This window comes from Pollachius pollachius, assembly GCF_949987615.1.
Source record: "Pollachius pollachius genome assembly, chromosome: 6".
Classification (NCBI taxonomy): Eukaryota; Metazoa; Chordata; class Actinopteri; order Gadiformes; family Gadidae; genus Pollachius; species Pollachius pollachius.
The window spans coordinates 23,567,596-23,587,784 of record NC_136939.1 but is presented as its reverse complement, the minus strand read 5'-3'; the positions used below and the strand labels follow the sequence as shown (position 1 = coordinate 23,587,784).

The window sequence follows — 20,189 nt, the reverse complement described above, 5'->3', positions numbered from 1 at the left end:
TGTACTCAGACGTGCGCGGCAGGTGGCGCTGTGGGTGCAGTGGTCGGTGGGGTCGCAGTCTGGAAGGTGAAGAATAAGATCGCGTCGGCCCTGACGTGATCACAACACGTAGACAAAAACAAACGGGCTCTATGCACAGGTCGGTCTCTGAAGTGTTGTCAAACGTTATATGTGTTCATATAGTTGTTACATGAGGTCGTGTTCGTGAAACAGTGAGTCGGTCTCTTCCGGGACCTTTGGAGAATCACTGGGGGAGACGGACAGATGGGATGAACAGTAAGTACTGTTTGTTTACCCACGGTGAGGGCCTCACCTGAATAAAGGTATATCTATGTATATAAAGGTCTATCTATGTATCTAATGGTATTTATATGTATCCAAAGGTGTATCTACCTATCTGAAGGTATATCTATGTATCTAAAGGTCTAGCTATTTATCTAAAGCTATATCTATGTTTCTAAACGTCTATCTATGTATCTAAATGTCAATCTATGTACATAAAGCTCTACCTATGTTTCTAAAGTTATATATATTTATCCAAAGGTCTATCTATGTATATAGAGGTCTATCTATGTATACAAAGGTATCTCTATATATCTTAACGTCCATCTATTTATATTCAGGCATATCTATGTATCTAAAGGTTTATCTATGTATTTAAAGGTCTATCTATGTATCTAATGGTATTTATATGTAACCAAAGGTATATCAATGTATCTAAATGTCAATATATGTATCTAAAGGTATTTCTATCTATCTAAATGTAAATCTATGTACATAAAGCTCTACCTATGTATCTAAAGTTCTATATATTTATCCAAAGGTCTATCGATGTATATAAAGGTCTGTCTATGTATCTAAAGTTTATCTATGTATCTAAACGCCTATCTATTCATATTCAGGCATATCTATGTATCTAAAGGTTTATCTATGTATCTAAAAGGTATATATGTTTCTAAAGCTATATCTATGGTCTCTAAAAGTATATCTATGTCTCTAAAGGTCTACCAATGTATCTAAAGGCCTACCTATACATAGATAGACATTTAGATACATAGACAGACGTTATATACATTTAAAGACATGGATATACCTTTTTATATACATAGATATACCTTTTTATATACATAGATATACCTTAAGATGCATAGAAATACCTTAAGATACATAGATAGACCTTAAGATACATAGATAGACCTTAAGATACAGAGATGGACCTTTAAAGACATTGCTGACCTTACTGCTTAGATACATACAACTTTAGATACATATACCTTTTAGATGTATAGATAAACTTTTTTTAAGAAACCTTTTATTTTTTCATAAATTAATATATATGGTATTTTTCTTTTTACAGTTTTTTGTCATAATGGACAGTGACTTGAGCTCCCAGGATCAAAGGGACTTGGACAAGTTCATCAAGTTCTTTGCTTTAAAGGTAAGATCCCTGCTCTCCCCTTCGCAGGGTCTGTCACAGTTGTAGACCCCTGGCTAGAGTTGAAGACCCTTTTACGTTACCCATAGTCATATCAGAGCCTTACACTTAAAGGTTGTATCAGCGATTCTAGGCCGAAACATAAATAATCACATTCATCTGATCTTTCCTCACGATCCGCTAGCTGCCCGCCCCATAAGCAGGCCGTCGAAAAAATGCATCTCTGAAGGCAGCCTATGCTCAGAGATCGCACACAAAAACAAATGGTACTACCAACCACTCAAAACCAAAATAAATAGTATACCAACCAATCACCGACAAGGGGTGGGTGTTGTGGGGTTTTGCGCTGCGTTCAAGATAGTTTTTTACTGGATGCATGAAACACGGAAGCGAGGGGCGATCTGGCTCTGTTTGTTTGGGATCTTGCTTCAAATACCAACAGAAGTGATGTCACCAAACATCGCTGATACAACCTTTAAAGGGGACATATCATACCACCAGGTGTGAGTGTGATTAGCCATTACAAGCCGTTTTCAAAATGTGCAGCATTGTGACATCACAGGTGGGCGTGTCCATCTAGATGTGTGATGGATAGATGGACACGGCAACCTGTGATGTCACAATGCTGCACATTTTCAAACCTGCTTGTAATGGCTAATCACACTCACACCTGGTGGTATGATATGTCCCCTTTAAAAGAGCACAGGTAAAAATGTAACCGAGATACATATACCCTTTAAATACATACATATACCTTTTAGATAAAAAGGCAGACCTTTAGATACATAGGTAGACCATTAGAAACATAGATATGACTTTAGATACATAGACAGGCCTTTAGATACACAAATGGAGACAAACCTTGTATGCTTGAATTAGGCCTAGCTAGCAGTCTTTCGCCTGCATGTACCAAGGATTTGCAAAGAGCTGACGCGGTGTTACTAGTGCCCCTGCATCAGTCATACAAAATTAAACAAATAATAATAATAGATCGTTTTTTTTAAAGCGCTTTTCTAAATAATCAAAGACGCTTTACAAAAGGAATACATACAGACAATACAGACACTCAAACAAAAGGATGATTTGTCAGATGTGGTGGTCCTGAAGAGATGGGATTTAAGCTGTCTTTTGAATGAAAGGAGTGTATCGGAGATTCGAATGGCCAGAGGGAGGGAGTTCCAGAGGGTAGGGGCGGCGAGGGCGGAGGCTCTGTCCCCCAGGGTGCGATACTTGGTCCGGGTGATGGGGGTGAGAAGGTTGGCATCGGTGGAGCGTAGGCAGCGAGTGGGGGTCGGTGGCGATGGAGGAGATCTGTTATGTACTAGGGTGCAAGGTTGTTTAGGGCTTGGTAGGTGGTGAGGAGGAAAATAGGTAGCCCCTACTGTACCCTGCCTCAATCGTAACAATGTAATTACTGTAACTTGAGAAAGATTGATGGAAAATACTGACAGCTAGTAGCTAGCTAATAGTGCTCTGCCATTGGATAATAAAAAATGCATGATGCTACTGTAGGGGGCATTAGAACATGAATTGTTTAAGATTAAATGTAGGAGTGATTGTAATGAGTCCACACACATTAGAATTGAACCGCCGATGTTTTAATATATATTAGACATTAAAGTAACTTTGGTGTTACTTTTATTACTTTTGTTACTTTGACTTTTAAAATGAAACACAGCAATTGACCTAGTGGTGTCCAGGCTCATTTTTGTGTTACAAATAGTCCTGAGAAGATCTGGAAGGCAGAAGCTGGTTGTTATGTTTTATTATATATATTTTTATTTAGTTTAATGGTGCCTTCATGTGCTATGGAAATTATGGTAAATACCAAAAGCCGACGTGAAAACTGCACACGAATACCCCCTCATGTCGTCATTTCTACTGGAGAGCTCGTAGAATATTTTGATACACGAGCTGCCGAGATGAGATAACCTTTGACCTTTTCAACATGGCGGAGAGCAACGCAACAAAAAATAAGATCCATAAAATATGCAGAATATTATTTACCGTTTGTGTTTTGATAAATCCTCTTCTTGCTGTAGCAGATGAATTAGGCAGTCTAAAATTGTTTTACCCAAGTAACAGGTCAGGATCTGTGGGTCCGCCATGTTTCATTTCACTACGACAACAAAAGAACTTAAACACAACGCACTCGTAGTTTCCAGTTCACAAATGGAACGGATCATCTGTTCCAGAGCACGTGAAGGCAGCATCAATGTGTCTTTTTGTCTTCTTTTTCGATCCCTGTCAGACGGTACAAGTGATCATCCAGGCGCGCCTCGGAGAGAAGATCTGCACACACTCATCCTCCTCGCCGACGGGGTCCGACTGGGTAACATGTCCACCACTCATCTCGCTCCACCGTCACCACATTTAGACAACACAAGATTACACCACCAGGTGTGAGTGTGATTAGACGCTACAAGCCGTTTTGAAATCAACCTCTTATGACATCACAAATGGGCGCGTCCACCTAGATGCGTGACGGATAGATGAGCAACGTTTGCTACGGTCCACTGGGTAGCCTGGTAGACTGTTCTATCCAGCAATCACACTCACACCTGGTGGTGTAATATGTCCCCTTTTAACTGAAATTCTTCAAAAGGCTCAAACTCACTCAATCCAGGGAACAAAATCATTGAGGGCAATTGTTACACTTTTATCAAAGCGTTTTACAAAAAGTACATTTGTCAGAAGAAATGCAATGGAGAAGGCTTTTAACGAAAGAATTCCCTGCGTTCATATTCGAGGAAGTAATCCACCTCTTTATTGACATCCATCGATGGGTGGAGTTTGAAAAAACGTATTGTAATCAATGTTGGTGAGACAGACCACCTGGTGTACATACAAGAGAGCAAGCATTGTAGGAGATGTTTGTAGGCCTTTTTATATCCGTGTTCAGAATATGAATAAAATGAAGAATCTTCCATGTTTCAAATCATAGATGGCCACTTGTTAATGGATCGACTTTGAGCCTGACAGTGTTGGGAGTAACGTGTTACCAAAGTAATGCATTACTGTAATGCATTACTTTTTGCTGTAACGCGGTAATGTAAGGCATTACAAGAAAAAAAGGCAATACTTTACTCGGTACAATTCTCAGTAACGCTCGTTACAATGCATTTTAAACCACAAATTCAATTTTGTGTTGTTTTTATACAAATTCGCAGAAAAAATTCTGCGCAAATGTTCCTTCCTCTTGCTGCTAGAGGAGATCACGGCAGCAGCATAGTCCAGGGAGGCTGGTTGTAGTCTTTTCACTCGACTCTCCGTAGCAACAGTAGGGCTAGAACGGAGCGAAAAGACTACAACCAGCCCGCCTTTCTGTTTCCGGTCAAGGAGCAATGAGTCTTCCAACCGAAATCAATGGATTTACAAAATGCCAAATAAAACACGACAGAAACTGTATTTCACTACGATACTTGATTTGGAACATCAACGAACACCACTAACCACTCGGTGAGTTGCACATTTCTGAAAACGAACGTTTAGGGTTGTTTTAAGGACAGTTTTGTGAATACCCATAGCCAGCCATTGTGAAGCAGGCAGGGGCGATTGGAAAAAAGCCAAATAACCGAGACAGGGCCGATAATCAAAATTTCGGTGTCAACCCCTCTATTTCATCCTAGACAAACGAGAAAGGGGGCTCAATGTTTGTTTGTTTTTTACAATCTACCGTAGTAGACTCTAGCTCTATTGATTTCAATATGAATTCCTAAAGTTACAGTATTTCTATTATAAAATGTATTGCACCATGAGCCATAACTGCGACCATTATTAAATTGTACATTTGTTAGCCTTAAGCCTAGCTCAGTCATTATGCCATACCACATCACCTCCTGCTGTGTAATGAGCTGCATCGAACACAAGATCTACTGAGAACACCAAATCCATATTTCCTGTTATTTTGGTGAAAGTAATGCAAAAGTAATGCAAAAGTAGTGTAATGCCTTACAATTCAAAGACAGTAATATTGTAATTAAACTAATTACTTTGAAATGACAGTAACAAGTAATAAATAATGCATTACTCTTTTGAAGTAACTTGCCCAACACTGGAGCCTGATTTCATTGCGAAAAAACGGATGGTTTTATTTATTTATTTTTTGATGTTGGCTGCTTTAATTTCTCTCTCATTTCAGTTCAACTTGGCCATCAAAGACATCCTCGATGTTTCTCACGAAGCGAAAAAGGCTCTGTCTGGTCAGCTCCCCGGCATTGGGCGTTCCATGTGTGTGGAGATCTCCCTGAAGACATCAGAGGTAAACTTTATAGTCTACCTGTTTGTTTCGGTCAGTCCTCACCTTATAGGCATTCTACACTAGGGATCGACCGATATGGATTTTTTAGGACTGATACGGATCTTTTTTCATCAGCCTTAGCCGATGACCGATACGCCGATACCGTTTTTCTTGAGCCGATATTTGGGGTCGATACTGCTTTTGCTCCCTCAATTTACATCATAAAGATAACACAATGATGATAACAAATGTTACAAGCCTCAATTTAAAAAAGGAACATTTGTTGAACTGTCTGTAAATCATGCCGGGAAATATATTTTAAATAAATCAAAATCGGCTAATGACGATACACGTAAAAAATGCAAATATCGGCCAATAATTTCGGCCGGCCGATATATCGGCGATCACTAATCTACACTGATCAGGATTGTAACCGGAAGGTAGCTGGTTAGAGTGTTGATGTGCCTCTGAGCAAGACACCTCACCGGCTCCTATAGAATGCTTTTCTCAAATTGTGTGACTGCGTACAGGATGCAAGACAACATAATATAGTCATTGCTAGGGCAGAACGATTGATTGAATTCAAACCGTAGCCGCGATGTAATAGAACGCAGTTTTTCAAATTGCAACGGCTGCGATTAATTTTTATTTATTTTTTAAATCGCAGTGATTTGTTACGTGATTTGATTTTTCCAACTGAAAAAATTTTGAATTATCGTGATTTCAATATTGACCAAAATAATCTGGTTTATGATTATTATTTTTTTAATCGAGCAGCACTATGTCATGCTTCCTTCCTCTTTATTAGGGTGAATCCATCAATGATGTAATGCCTCCTCTTTCTCTTCCTTAGGGGGAATCTATGGAGTTGGAGACATGGTGCCTTGAGATGAATGAGAAGTACATTTTCAACAGATTTCTGATTAATTCACTTAAAGGCTCTTCCCTATACAACAAAGATAGCTAGGATAAGTAGCTAAACGATGAGTTAGTACTATTTTTTTTAGTGCCAGGACGTACAACATACAATAAGTGCATATTTTAAGTGCCAGGATGTACAACATACTATAAGTGCGTACATTAAATGCCAGGACGTACAACATACAAGCTGTGCTTAAGAGGAAGATTTCTAGGACAGTAAGGGAGGAGATTGCTGAATCATGCAGTTGCCTGCTTTTTATGTGTACTCTGTCTACCGTAAAACTTAAATCAAAGGCAGAGTCCCTTTTGCTGGCCGGGTGGGGCTACACGTTTTGACAAATAAATGCCGGTCTCAATTAGACGCCAGGTCTGTTTTTTCTATAAGTTGGTGATAACGCACCAATAAGGATGATAACCGCCCTAAGACAAGAACAAGAAGAAGATTGTAGCGCGAGCGTTCTGCCCTCTTACCCCACTGCCTCCCCAGGGTCGCATGACAACATCAGACGTATTCCCGAGCATTACCAACTTTTGCCAATAGATGGCATCAGTGGACCAAAAGGAAAATCTGATTGTTCCATATAGACGCCTGTCCCAAATATAGGATTGTTTGGTTGAGTTCAGTGATTGAGACAAATAAAAGCCTGGGCTATTAATTAAGGTTTTACAGTAATTCTTCAGCATCAGATGCACCGGCATAAATTGACAACGCTTGACATGTTCATTCATTGGTTTTCCCCCTTGTTGTTCTCCACAGGTGCGATAAGGACATCAAAGTTTCCTACACGGTGTACAACCGCCTCTCTCTGCTTCTGAAGTCTCTGCTGGCCATCACCAGAGTCACACCTGCTTATAAGCTCTCCAGAAAACAAGGCCATGACTATGTGATATTATACAGGTACGCTCATGTCCAGGCCCGTCGCGAGAAGGCAAGCAAACCAAGCAATTGCTTGGGGCCCCAAGCTGGCCTGGGGCCCCAAGACAACACTGGTTATGGATAAAATGCAACGACAAACTGATCGCCGATCGGCATAGGCGACCTAGTCCTAGGGCGGCAAATGTGTTGAGGGCGCCCTCTGGTGGCGCCCTTAATTAATTAAATTATATGAAACAAGCTAAATAAAACATGTTTTCCAAACATGCTTCCAAATGGAACGGACAAGGGAGGGGACAGGCGATTAATTGATAGCGCGCATTGAAACTCTCACTGTAGTACTATTTTTTTCTTTTTTTCTGTCCTGACCTTGGTGACCTTATAGCTGTCTACAGGCATGGTCACTCAGGCCTGACTGTTTTATCGTCTCTGAGAAGTGAAGTTCTTCTCACCACCAGAGGGTAGCGCCAAACTCAACAAACAGAAAACTACTTTAATGTCTACACTGTGCTCTCTCTGACCAGGATCTACTTCGGGGAGGTGCAGTTGAGTGGGCTGGGAGAAGGTAACCGCTCTAACTCATCTACTTATCATTTCATGATGTTGGTTATTTGTTAATGTGTATATATATGTATGAGTGCTGTCAAGCGATTAAAATATTTAATCGCGATTAATCGCACATTTCTTTCTATTCTAAGTGTCCCTTGATTTCGTGCTGCTAGCCTTTTAGTGAGATCAGTGTTGGTCGAGTGTTGAGAAGGACAGTAATAAAATATATTTGGTAAGATGGATATAAGAAGAGAGGCCCGCAGTGAATTCAACCCGGTCCACTTGACATCGGGTATGACAGTCCCGGTGGGCCGTTAACGTTTCGGGGCTGTCGGGCTGATTACTGCAGGATAACAATATTGCGTTTAGAAAAGTTCCTTGCAGCGCCGTCCGGCAGCCTGAGCTGTGCGCCCGCAACCTCTCACTCACTCAACAGACGCAACACTTAAAAACTGTCAACGTCGCAACCAAGTCGATTTTGTCTAGAGGGGAGTAACTGAACGCCCCCTCTCGAAGTGGTACAGCCCAGGTGGGCCTTGAACTGCGATTGGTCAGAAAGACGTAACATCTAATGACAACATTGAACTCAGGCTCGAACAGATTGACACACAAACACACACACACTTTTAAGGAGTTTTTCACCCGCTCCGTATCGTTGTTAGCCCCAACAAGTTCATGCGGCGTGCTTGTTGTTTTGTTTCTGATGTAGCTAGATCCGGTATGGTGTTGTAGTTTTTCTAATGTGACTAGTTGCTGCTAGAGAGCAGGTGAAAAAACTACAACGTTTGCAAAGCCAAAAGAGCGTTAATCGCGCGATGAAAACATTAACGCCGTTAAAATTGGTTTGCGTTAACGCCGTTAATAATGCATTAAACTGACAGCACTAATATATATATTTTTTTTTTTTGATTTTTTTTTAATTTAATTCAAAAAAATTATATCTATATAATTTTTTGGGGGATCTTATTCAAAATTGTAATACAGTACAAAAGAAACCCACTGCAATACGGAGTAAATTTAATCACACTTTTTGTATTTTAAATATTTATATTATTAAAAAATTGTAATACAGTATAAACGAAAAAAGGAAATACGAATTGATGTTTCTGGCATTGGTAGGTTTCCAGACGATACGTGTGGGCGTCGTGGGCACCCCGGTGGGAACCATCACCCTGTCCTGTGCCTACCGCACCAACCTGGCCTTCATGTCTGAGAGGTAACGTACCCCTGTTCCCTCGCCCCGGAACTACAGTAGAGTCCGAGGTGTGGAAGAACTACAGTAGAATGCAAGGTGTGTAGAAACTACAGTCAATTCCAAGGTCTGTAAGAGCTACAGTAGAACTACAGTAAAGTACGAGGTGTGTAAGAGCCACAGTAGAATCCAAGGTCTGAATCTCATGTCTGATAGGTAACACATCCCCGCTAACACTAAAGGGTCAGTTATGGTTCCATGTCGATGCAACTCAATGACCACGCAGACGCTTCGACGCAGTCCTGATCCTGTTTTGGTTCTGCGTCGGGTTTCCGTGAGCAGACCAATCACAGCCCTTGATGTGATTAGGGTTAGGGCAAGGTTGCAATTTTTGGGAGGCGCACGTTAGGCCCATGGGGTTGGACCCAAGGAGGGTCCACAAGGACGTAATGGGTCTGTAGACCCCCTTGCATTGCGTTAACGTGGAACCATAACGCAGCCTTAATCCTGACCAGAACTACAGTAGGATCCATGGTGTGTAAGAACTACAGTAGAAACCAAGGTGTGTAGAATCGTTGTGTAATCTCATGTCTGAAAGGTAACATTTTTGTTAGTCTTCTGGTAACTCAAGCAACACTAAACGAAACTACATTTACATTTATATTTAGGGCATTTAGCAGAAGCTTTTATCCAAAGCAACTTGCGTCATCATAATTAATGTCTAATCTATTTAACCATACGATTATTATAACAGAAACTACGAAGCCCCGAATATCATTTTTATTTATAGATAAAGTTATTTCAACAGTATAGCCAAAAATAAAAATCTTTCGACAGCATTTGTCTCTCGCACCCCTGAAAACATTGGATTGAGAAAAAGATATTCCTTATGAAAGCTACTCCAGGGACTGTCCGACCAATGAGAATTTGGCCGAACAAGTGCATTGTCCTCGTCATCACTACAGCTGAACGGCAGGTGTCGTGATGTCACTGATCACATGACCTTTCTGCTCCACAGGCAGTTTGAGCAGTCGGCCCCCATCATGGGCATCATCGTGGACCACTTCCTCGACCAGCCGTACGGGAACCAGCACCCCACCATGGGACACCCCTGCAACTACAGGTCACTAACATGTACAACGACGGTCACTAACATGTACAACTAAAGGTCACTAACATGTTCAACTAAAGGTCACTAACATGTTCAACTACAGGTCACTAACATGTACAACTACGGTCACTAACATGTTCAACTACAGGTCACTAACATGTACAACGACGGTCACTAACATGTTCAACTACAGGTCACTAACATGTACAACGACGGTCACTAACATGTACAACTACGGTCACTAACATGTACAACTACAGGTCACTAACATGTACAACGACGGTCACTAACATGTACAACGACGGTCACTAACATGTACAACTAAAGGTCACTAACATGTTCAACTACAGGTCACTAACATGTACAACGACGGTCACTAACATGTACAACTAAAGGTCACTAACATGTACAACTACAGGTCACTAACATGTACAACTACGGTCACTAACATGTACAACTAAAGGTCACTAACATGTACAACTACGGTCACTAACATGTACAACTACAGGTCACTAACATGTACAACGACGGTCACTAACATGTACAACGACGGTCACTAACATGTTCAACTACAGGTCACTAACATGTTCAACTACGGTCACTAACATGTACAACGACGGTCACTAACATGTACAACTAAAGGTCACTAACATGTACAACTAAAGGTCACTAACATGTACAACGACGGTCACTAACATGTACAACTAAAGGTCACTAACATGTTCAACTAAAGGTCACTAACATGTTCAACTACAGGTCACTAACATGTACAACGACGGTCACTAACATGTACAACTAAAGGTCACTAACATGTACAACTACAGGTTACTAACATGTTCAACTAAAGGTCACTAACATGTTCAACTAAAGGTCACTAACATGTTCAACTACGGTCACTAACATGTTCAACTACAGGTGACTAACATGTGCTGCCTGTCTGTCTGCGTCCAGAGCCCCCAGCCTGGAGGACGGCCCCCCCACTGGGATCGATGACTCCCAGGAGATCTGCACCACCTCCTTCTCCACCTCCCCCCCCTCTCAGGTGCGGTCCGTCACGCCTCACACACACACACACACACACACACACACACACACACACACACACACACACACACACACACGGTTTATATGTATTCCGATATGAAAAACATAGGACTCCCTTGTTCAGACTTCCCCTGGGCTCCTCCTAGCCTCCTCCTGTACCCCCACCGCCCTTCCTCCTCCCTTACACTCCTAAAAACAACCCCCCCATACGCGCTTAATGTATGATTGTACATCCTGGCACTTAATGTACGCACTTAATGTATGATTGTACCTCCTGGCACTTAATGTATGCCAGGCCTCAACATTAACGGTTGCCCGCTTGCCCGGGGCAGGTGAACTCTGTGGTCGGGTAACTTAAATGTGACATGAAGTTGTCCGTTCGGGAAAGTGACTTTTTTTCTTTTGAAAATATACTAAATATGCCTACAAAATAAACGTCCTCCTATATTGCGGGAGCGGACCTTTCTACAGCGCTGTGTGTCGGTTTACGGTTAAACAGGAGAATAAGAATCATAACAATAATAAACAAAAAGGAGGTTTCCGTGGGTCCGTCTCGACAGCGGGTAAACGTTAACCGATTGCGGTTTTGACCACCCCGCAATCTGATTCATCAACACAATTTCACTAAATAACGGGTGTAGTATGTTGAGCACAGTTTAGGACACCGTATCGACAAATTCACAACGACATGTTGCTATCGATATTTGTGCGAGAACAGCAATTAAATCTACGTTCCGGCTGCTATCTGTTTTAGGGACCGTCTAGAAATGACACCCCACAGATTTCACGTGGAATTGTTTCAGGAAAGAAATCACCACAAGTCATTATAAATACATTTTTCCGTCATTCTGATTGCTGTAGTAGTTGCCAATGGCGGGCTGTTACTTACTACAGGTTATTATTTGCAGATAATTTAGCATTATAGCAAATCCGGATGCAATAAATAGTTGGAAATATTCCCCAGAAATCACTACAAATAAATGTTGTCATTCTGATTGCTGTAGTAGGCCCTATATGAATATATTAATTAATTTGGAGGCCCTAGTGTTTCTTCTGTTGGGCTAGCTGGTTTGACAGCTTTGCAGTCATAATTGTTATGTTTTGTATTTAAATAAATTATTGTAATTCAACAAATTTAAAAGAAAACATTTTCTTAATAGGCCTACATTTTCCATTTTGGGCAAGTATGTTTTGCTATTGGGCAAGTAAAACATAACAGCCACTTGCCCTTTGGGCATGTGCCTTAAAAAGTTGAATGTCAAGGCCTGTATGCACTTATTGTGTGTTGTACGTGCTGGTACTTAAAACTAGTACTTAGCATTGGTAGCATCTTCGCACGGGGAATGGGTTAACCAAGCGATTGTTGGTGCTTGCCACTTGGTTCTATGGACATCCTTACTGTACCGACAGAGATATATTGTTTCTCTTTCTTGACAAATGTACATATTGTAAGTCACTTTGGATAAAAGCATCTACTAAACACCCTATTTATGTAAATATTACTTATTTTATTTAATCTGACCTAATTTTATCATTTTCTACTATTTGCACCGTGTGTCAGAGACAACGAAATTTCGATTCCTCTATTTGTCTTGCACATATTTGGGAATTGACAATAAAGCTGACTTTGACTTTGACTGTGAAATGTAAAATCTAAATCTAAATGAAATAAAACCTCTTTTATTGAAGATGACTGCTGCAAAAGACATCGGCGTCACACTGGTTCACAACCAGTCTACTTACGGAGCGGAGAACCACCCTGCAGGCGAGCAAGCCCCCTACACCCCCTGTGGCAGGTAACCCCCGGAAACGCTCCCCTGCAGAGCACTGCACAAACCAACCCCCCCCCATTTTCGATGAAACTAGCCCTAGGGGGAATGCATTGCAGCAGGTCTGATGGGTAATGGGTTCAGCCGTCATGCTGTGTTTCCCCTCCCGGCTGGACAGGGGTCCCCCTCTGGGCCCGGGCAGGAGGGGCGAGGAGGGGCCAGGGAATCAGGGGCGGAGCCCGTCTTCTTCGGACCCCCTTAAATCACTGACCACCTTCACGAGGAAGGTCGGAGCGTTTGTCAGCAAACCCAACTCCCAGGTTAGTGCCGTTTGTCAACACGCAGACAGACACAGACAGACGCACATACAGAGACACACGCACGCACAGAGACACACGTACACACACACACACACACACACACACACAGAAACACACACACACAGAGACGCACACACTGAGACACACACACACACACTAACAGAGACACACGCACACACAGAGACACACACACGCACACACAGAGAAACACAGACAGACACATACACGCACACACAGAGACACAAACAGACAGACAGACAGACACACACACACAGACACACACAGACACAGGTTAGTGCTGTTTGTTAGCCTTTGTCAACACAACAAACTCACAGGTAAGCGCCATTTGTTAGCGGTCTAACTTTCACAAGGAGAGTTGGAGTGTTTGTCAACAAAACTAACTCTAATGTTACTAAACAAACGGTAGCAGCAGTAAGCGCTATTTAGGACCCAGCTGTAACCAATCGGTACAATGTCACTACCATTGAAAAGTTTGGGGTCACCAAGACAATTTCATGTTTTCCGAACACGATTATCTAAACAATGTACCATTAGAACACAGGAGTGATGGCGTCTGGAAATGGACCTCCTATGCAGATATATATTCCATTAAAAATCAGCCGTTTCCAGCTAGAATAGTCATTTACCACTTTACCAATAGTTTAAGGTTTTCTCAAAAACATTGCTTTTCTTTAAAAAATAAGGACATTTCTAAACCTTTGAATGGTAGTTTATATCGTTGCATTTCTTATAATAAAAACAAAAATCTTGAAATTGCATAGTTTAACGTTGCCACCATGTGATAAATGTGCTAGCTCCTCTATTTCTATCTCTGTGTCTGCAGGTCACAAAGACTTTGGACCTCCCCTTTGCCGCTTTTGCAACCCCAAGCTTGGACAAAGACGATGGTGACCAAATGGTACGTTTTACCCCAGATCATAAACCCACAGAGGGGTCACGTTTAATGCCTTAACTAAAGCTGTGTTATTCAGGAGGCATAAAAAGAAATATTCATAGATACATCTATTTCATGGTTTTAGGGTTAATGCTTCATGGTTGATGAAATACCATGAAAATGCATTACAAATCGAACACACCTGCTCAAATTTCGACATTTTAATCTTAATAAATATATTAAATAATATTCATTCATTCGTACATTCCTAAAAAAACAACAACATTTGAACACTCGAACACTAAAAGTCAATAAATGGTAGCGGTGTAACAATTCACAGATACGAATCGGTATCCGGTTGGATTAACACAGATGCGGCTACATCGATACGTGGGCCCCTGAATCGATTTAAAATGACCCAGAATCTGTTGCTGCACCGATTCAAACGTTGCGAAACGGTTGAGGGAAGCTTCAACCTGATATCAAGACAGTCAACTCATTTCATTCCGTTTCCATACGGATCCGGAAACGGGAACTTAAGGAAGCGGGCGGATCTGCATGTGTGTTTTGTGTGCGTCTCCGCTTGTTCCCTGCGTCTCGCGAGCAGGGAACAACTGGAGTTTTGAGTGTGCGAATAACAGCCATGTGTCCGAAAACGGTGAAATGATTTTCAGTGCACCAGCGAATCTGGAATCAAACGTGTGGAAGTCCTTTGGGTCTTATAAGAAGGAGGGGAATATTGACAAAAGCATCGCTATTTTTTAAATTGTGTAAGACAGCGATCAGGTCTATAAATAAACAAATAAATAGACATGTAGTTCTAAATTCATGAATGTGTCTTACCGAATTTTTCCCCATGCCATAAAGAAATAAATATAAAAACCTAAGATTCCATGGTCCCTATGCCATATATATTTGAAAGAAGGCAATGTCTCTTTTATAGAAGGCTTATTTTAATTAATAGAAAATGTATGTGTTAACGTTAGAATGGTAGAATGGCAACGGTAGAATATTATCTATCAGATTGATTAATATCTCATCAAATCGCACCGGATCGTTAGAACATTGAATCGAATCGCATTGAATCTTTCCATATTAAAATGTATCGTCCCTGAATCGTATCGTAGCACATGTGTCTAGATACGTATCGGATCGTCCTATAAAGGAGAGATGCACACCCCTAATAAGTAGCCTTTAAACCAAGATTGCATAAGAATGTTGTAGGCAATGTAAGAGTGCACCTTGTTGCTCTGTAACTTTAGAGCAGTATATTTACTGCCACGTTGTATTCTTACAAATTCGTATTAATTGTGGATTTAACAATCGCTTGTGCTACGGTAACCTGATCTTTACCCGTGGATCAGAGCGTTGTGTAGAATTATGAATTTGAATTATGGCCTTTCACCTGCTCCATCTCCCCATCATTAGATTCCTGTCACCCTGCGTGGTCGACTCCTCCGTTGGTGTGTGAATGAATGAATGAATGGGTGAATGGGAGGCAATATTGTAAAGCGCTTTGAGTGGCCACCGGTTAGAAAAGAGTAGGGGCGGAATCAGTGGCGTAAATATCGACGGTGCAACCGGTGCACTGCACCGGGGCCCAGACGCCGTCAGGGGCCCATGGAGGAAGAAAAAAAAAGGACCTAGGCGATCGCCTAGGGCGGCAAATGTGTCGGGGGCGCCCTTAATTCATTAATTAAATTATACAAATCAAGCTAAATGAAACCACACATGTTCCCAAATAAATTCAAATTCAGATTATTAACTTATCTGCATCGAGACGGAATCGTTCTCGAGAGTATCGCGATGCATCGAAGAATCGATTATTTTTCCCACCCCTAGAAAAGAGCTGTATAAATTCAGCCATTTACCATTAACATGCTTAATTATAACCACCCCAAGAAGCGGTAGTGGTACCAGCCACGGTTGATTCTAGTGCAAAAATGCTGTGCAAACTACAGAAATAAGTATTTAAATAGTGTGTTGTTGTAGTGTGCATGGGGTTGGTTTTGGAGAGGAGGATTCCTCCAGGAGCCAGACTGCTTTGGGGGAAAAAGCTGTTTGTCATTCTCTGGGTTATGGCTCCTGATGTGTAACCTCGACACACGACATGCGTCCGTCGACGGATCTCATTGACTTTGCATGGGGCGCTCTCGAAATGCATTGTGGGTCTGTCCGTTCTGTCGGCTCCATGGCCTCCGTCAAAAGTAGAGAAATGTTCAACTTTTCAGCCAGCGACGGATCCGTCGGCCAATCAGATCACGGTTATGCAAATACACTCCGGGCGACTACTGGATCCATTTTGCAATAACAAGAAGGAAGAAGCAGGAAAAAATCTGGCTATCCGCAGGAAAAAGTGGGAAGCGATTTGATCGGCTGCAAGCTGCGTCTACAAAGACTAGTCCCCTACACGTCAGTCACGCCCTCGGTCATCCGTCGACGGACGGAGGTAGTGTGGCCGTAGGGTAAATGTTAACGTTCCTTCCTGTTCCCAGATCCAGCCTCCGGACTCCCCCCCGTGCCTCTCCCCCCTGCAGGGCTCCCTGCACTCTGAGGGGTCAGAAGAGTCCATCCCACAGCCGGACGACTTTGTCATGGTGGACATTGTAAGTCCTAAGTCATCTCCTGGGTTTAAAGATGCACAGGTTGTTGTTTTTTTTTTTAATCAAATTACAAGTGGCATATTACAAAATCTAACCTTTTTTTTTAGAAAGGCCTGACCAGGAACTGGGGTTGCAAATTAGCCAACGATCTAGAAACCTTCTATGCAGCACATCTATACACATTGTTATGGCATTGACTGTGATAATTGTGTATGCAATAATGTGCGCTGCATTGTCCCTGACAAATAACCTAATGTAAATAAATCAAAAAATATACATACACAAAAAAGTAATAAAAAAAGGGAAACTGAGAACTTATTAAAGTGTAAAATACTCAGCCTTTTCCTGTGTTTTAGTGACATCACAAGTGGGCGTGGCCACCTAGACGTACGATGGAGACACTACCACGAAGTGACCCAAGTGTGACCATAATAGTAACCACCATTTCCTTTGTCCTCGTACCCTGACCTCCCCTCAGAAACCGGCCTTCTCCAAAGACGACCTCCTGCCCATGGACCTTGGCACCTTCTACAGAGAGTTCCAGAACCCTCCTCAGCTGGCCAGTCTGTCCCTGCACATCAGCACCCAGTCCATGGCCGACGACCTGGTATGGACATTAACATATATATATCTCATACAAATTGCCTGCAAAGATTTTCTTTTTCTTTCTGTAGTTAATGGTAAACAAATCTCAAAGGTGCACTTTCCCAAGATTAATTTAAATGTCAAGTCTTGAAAGCGGAGACAAGTTTATTTGATTGTTATCAATGCTGTAAACAAAGTTTGTGTTTGGATGTGGTTTGAACACACAATAGACTAACATTTACATTCAGGGCGTTTAGAAGACGCTTTTATCCAGAGCGACTTACAATAAGTACATTTGTCAGAAGAAGGTGAACCAACAATATATCTCTGTCGGTACAGTAAGGATGTTCATAGAACCAAGTGCCAAGCACTAACAATCACTAGGTTAACCCATTCCCTTTATACGACAGAGATAGCTAGGATGAGACGCTACACAACTAAGTATGACATACAATAAGTGAATATATTAAGTGTCATGACGTACAACATACAATAAGTGAGTACATTAAGTGCCAGGATGTACAACATGCAATAAGTAGGGGGTGGGAGAGGGTGGCTATGAAGAATCTAGGTGAACCCTGAACAAGTGGTATTGTTGATTCCTGGTTCTTTACTCATTTAGTTCTGACCAAGCCGAAGAACATAGCAGAGAACGTTTCCAGCTACAAGATTATTGGGCCCAGATTACAATTATGGTCAAAATCCATAATCAATCATTGATGAGGCGTTTAAAGCCTGCCATGAAGTAAAGAAAAATCATATTATTTCTGAAACAAATTATATATTTTAATATTAAATTGAATTAATTATTATACAATTGTTATTCCATATTGATTTCATACTTTGAGTGACAACACGTTTTCTTCCATAGAAGATAACTCGAGAAGAGATGGTGGGGCGGCTCAAGTTCAAAAGTCTAGCTTAATTCTCTCGTTAAATCCGTTCATTACCCATCAATTTCCTCAAATTACTTTCAAAAACCACATTCTACAACACCAACATCATAAAGACTAAAGCTGTCCTTTCTATTTTTTTTCTTAGGACTCCCTTCCCGAAAAACTGGCGGTGTATGAGAAAAACATCGACGAATTCGACGCTTTCGTTGACATGCTCCAGTAGCAACCGACATTGGACGACGAAAACACGACTTTACGCACGAAATGCGAACAAACGCTTTTCTTGCGTTAAATGTACAAAATCAAAAACACATGCACTAATCTCAGCTACTGACACTTTCTTCTTAAACGCTTTGTCCTCTCCGACACCGCATAGCCCCCAAATGTAAATACCTAAGACTTTTGTCGGTTGCTATGTAAATCTGTGCATAGCAACCGACATGCATGCACCAGTGATTCAACCGCAAAACCGACGGTAGTTCATCAGCGATGTTCGTTAGCATATCCTGCATGCAACAGGTTTGTAGATAACGCTGCTAATTAGTTTGTAAATGTTGTCCTCTCAATAAATCAACTTTTGTCAAGACACTCGCAGATGTAATATCGCAAGAGTTATTGTGTCATGTACTTTTATTTTGTGAAGGACTTAAGGCTCCGTTATGGTTCCACGTCAACACAACGCAAGGGGGGTTTACGGACCCATTACTTACGTCCTTGCGGACCTTCCTTGTGTCCACCGCAAGGGCCGGAGGTGCGCCTCCCAAAAATTGTAACCTTGCGTCGAGGCGACGCAGCAGCAAGAGCTGTGATTGGTCCACTCACCAAAACCCGACGCAGAATCAAAACTGGTTCAGGACTGTGTGGAACCGTTTGCGTGGTCCCTGCGTTGAGTCGTCGTGGAACCATAACTGAGCCTTTACGTCGACGTGTTAAATACAATCAAATAGAAATACTATTTATTGTAACATCGGATTCATCGAGGCAACCATGCCCTTTCTGTATCTATTACTAATCAATCCCTATAACTGTATTTAATAAAAAGCACATTTTTACCAGGATATATTTATCGGATTACACAAGGGAGAGGAAACATGTTTCATCTCAACATCACAAGATTGCATTTTTCCGATAAACTAAACGTGTAAAAGAAAAAGCTTTTTTTTGTTAAACAATTCCACTTATGCTGATATTGTTTTAATAAACTGCCGTTTATGAAATCCACATCTTGTGTGAATGCCGAAGTGATGTTTCATATTATTTAATACATGATATATATTCATAATCAATATTAATAAACTTAATTATTAACTTAATGTAATCTATTAATATACTGATTCCGGTGATAAATATATTTAAATGGGCCTGTCCATAATGCTTTTATTTATATCTTTAACTAATGCTAAATATGACCACTTTAAAGGCGACAGTGTAATTTCCGTCATAAGTTATTACATTATATTGTAATATGATTGTGTTGCTCTGTAAGGATTTACTCATAATATACATAGACTTCCCACAACAACCTATGCAGTCAGTAACACACTGCTGCTTATAATGAAAATATTTCACTCTGTGTTTTCAACTGGTTAATCATAGCTGAGAACGCCAATCCATCCATCCAATGTACGTTATTTCTAATGTCTAATATACATGTATCATATATTACACAAAACCAAAGGATACTGATGTAAATATATACAAAAATAGCAATTATTTATTTACTAGGATCAGAATGATTCACAGTTATTATTGATT

At 41.1% G+C, this 20,189-nt stretch overlaps 2 protein-coding genes across 3 annotated transcripts in view; one reads left to right on the top strand and one right to left on the bottom strand.

The window, feature by feature from the left end:
- The window catches only part of mtrf1 (mitochondrial translational release factor 1), a 140,645-nt gene that overhangs the window by 12,633 nt on the left and 107,823 nt on the right, over window positions 1-20,189 (bottom strand). The gene's annotated exons all lie outside the window — the stretch shown is intronic.
- atg13 (ATG13 autophagy related 13 homolog) lies at window positions 90-19,636 on the top strand. 2 transcript variants are annotated; one of them, XM_079737726.1, is made up of 16 exons: window positions 90-276; window positions 1,358-1,438; window positions 3,687-3,767; window positions 5,577-5,696; window positions 6,529-6,575; window positions 7,354-7,494; window positions 7,995-8,035; window positions 9,139-9,235; window positions 10,230-10,334; window positions 11,274-11,364; window positions 13,056-13,162; window positions 13,314-13,455; window positions 14,300-14,374; window positions 16,846-16,956; window positions 17,432-17,560; window positions 18,580-19,636. In XM_079737726.1, the coding sequence occupies exons 2-16, from the start codon at window positions 1,370-1,372 to the stop codon at window positions 18,655-18,657; spliced, it is 1,434 nt and encodes a 477-aa protein (XP_079593852.1). In that variant the 5' UTR covers window positions 90-276; window positions 1,358-1,369; the 3' UTR covers window positions 18,658-19,636. The 2 variants fall into 2 exon arrangements, with proteins under 2 accessions (XP_079593852.1, XP_079593851.1); XM_079737725.1 differs by having other exon boundaries at window positions 16,846-16,995.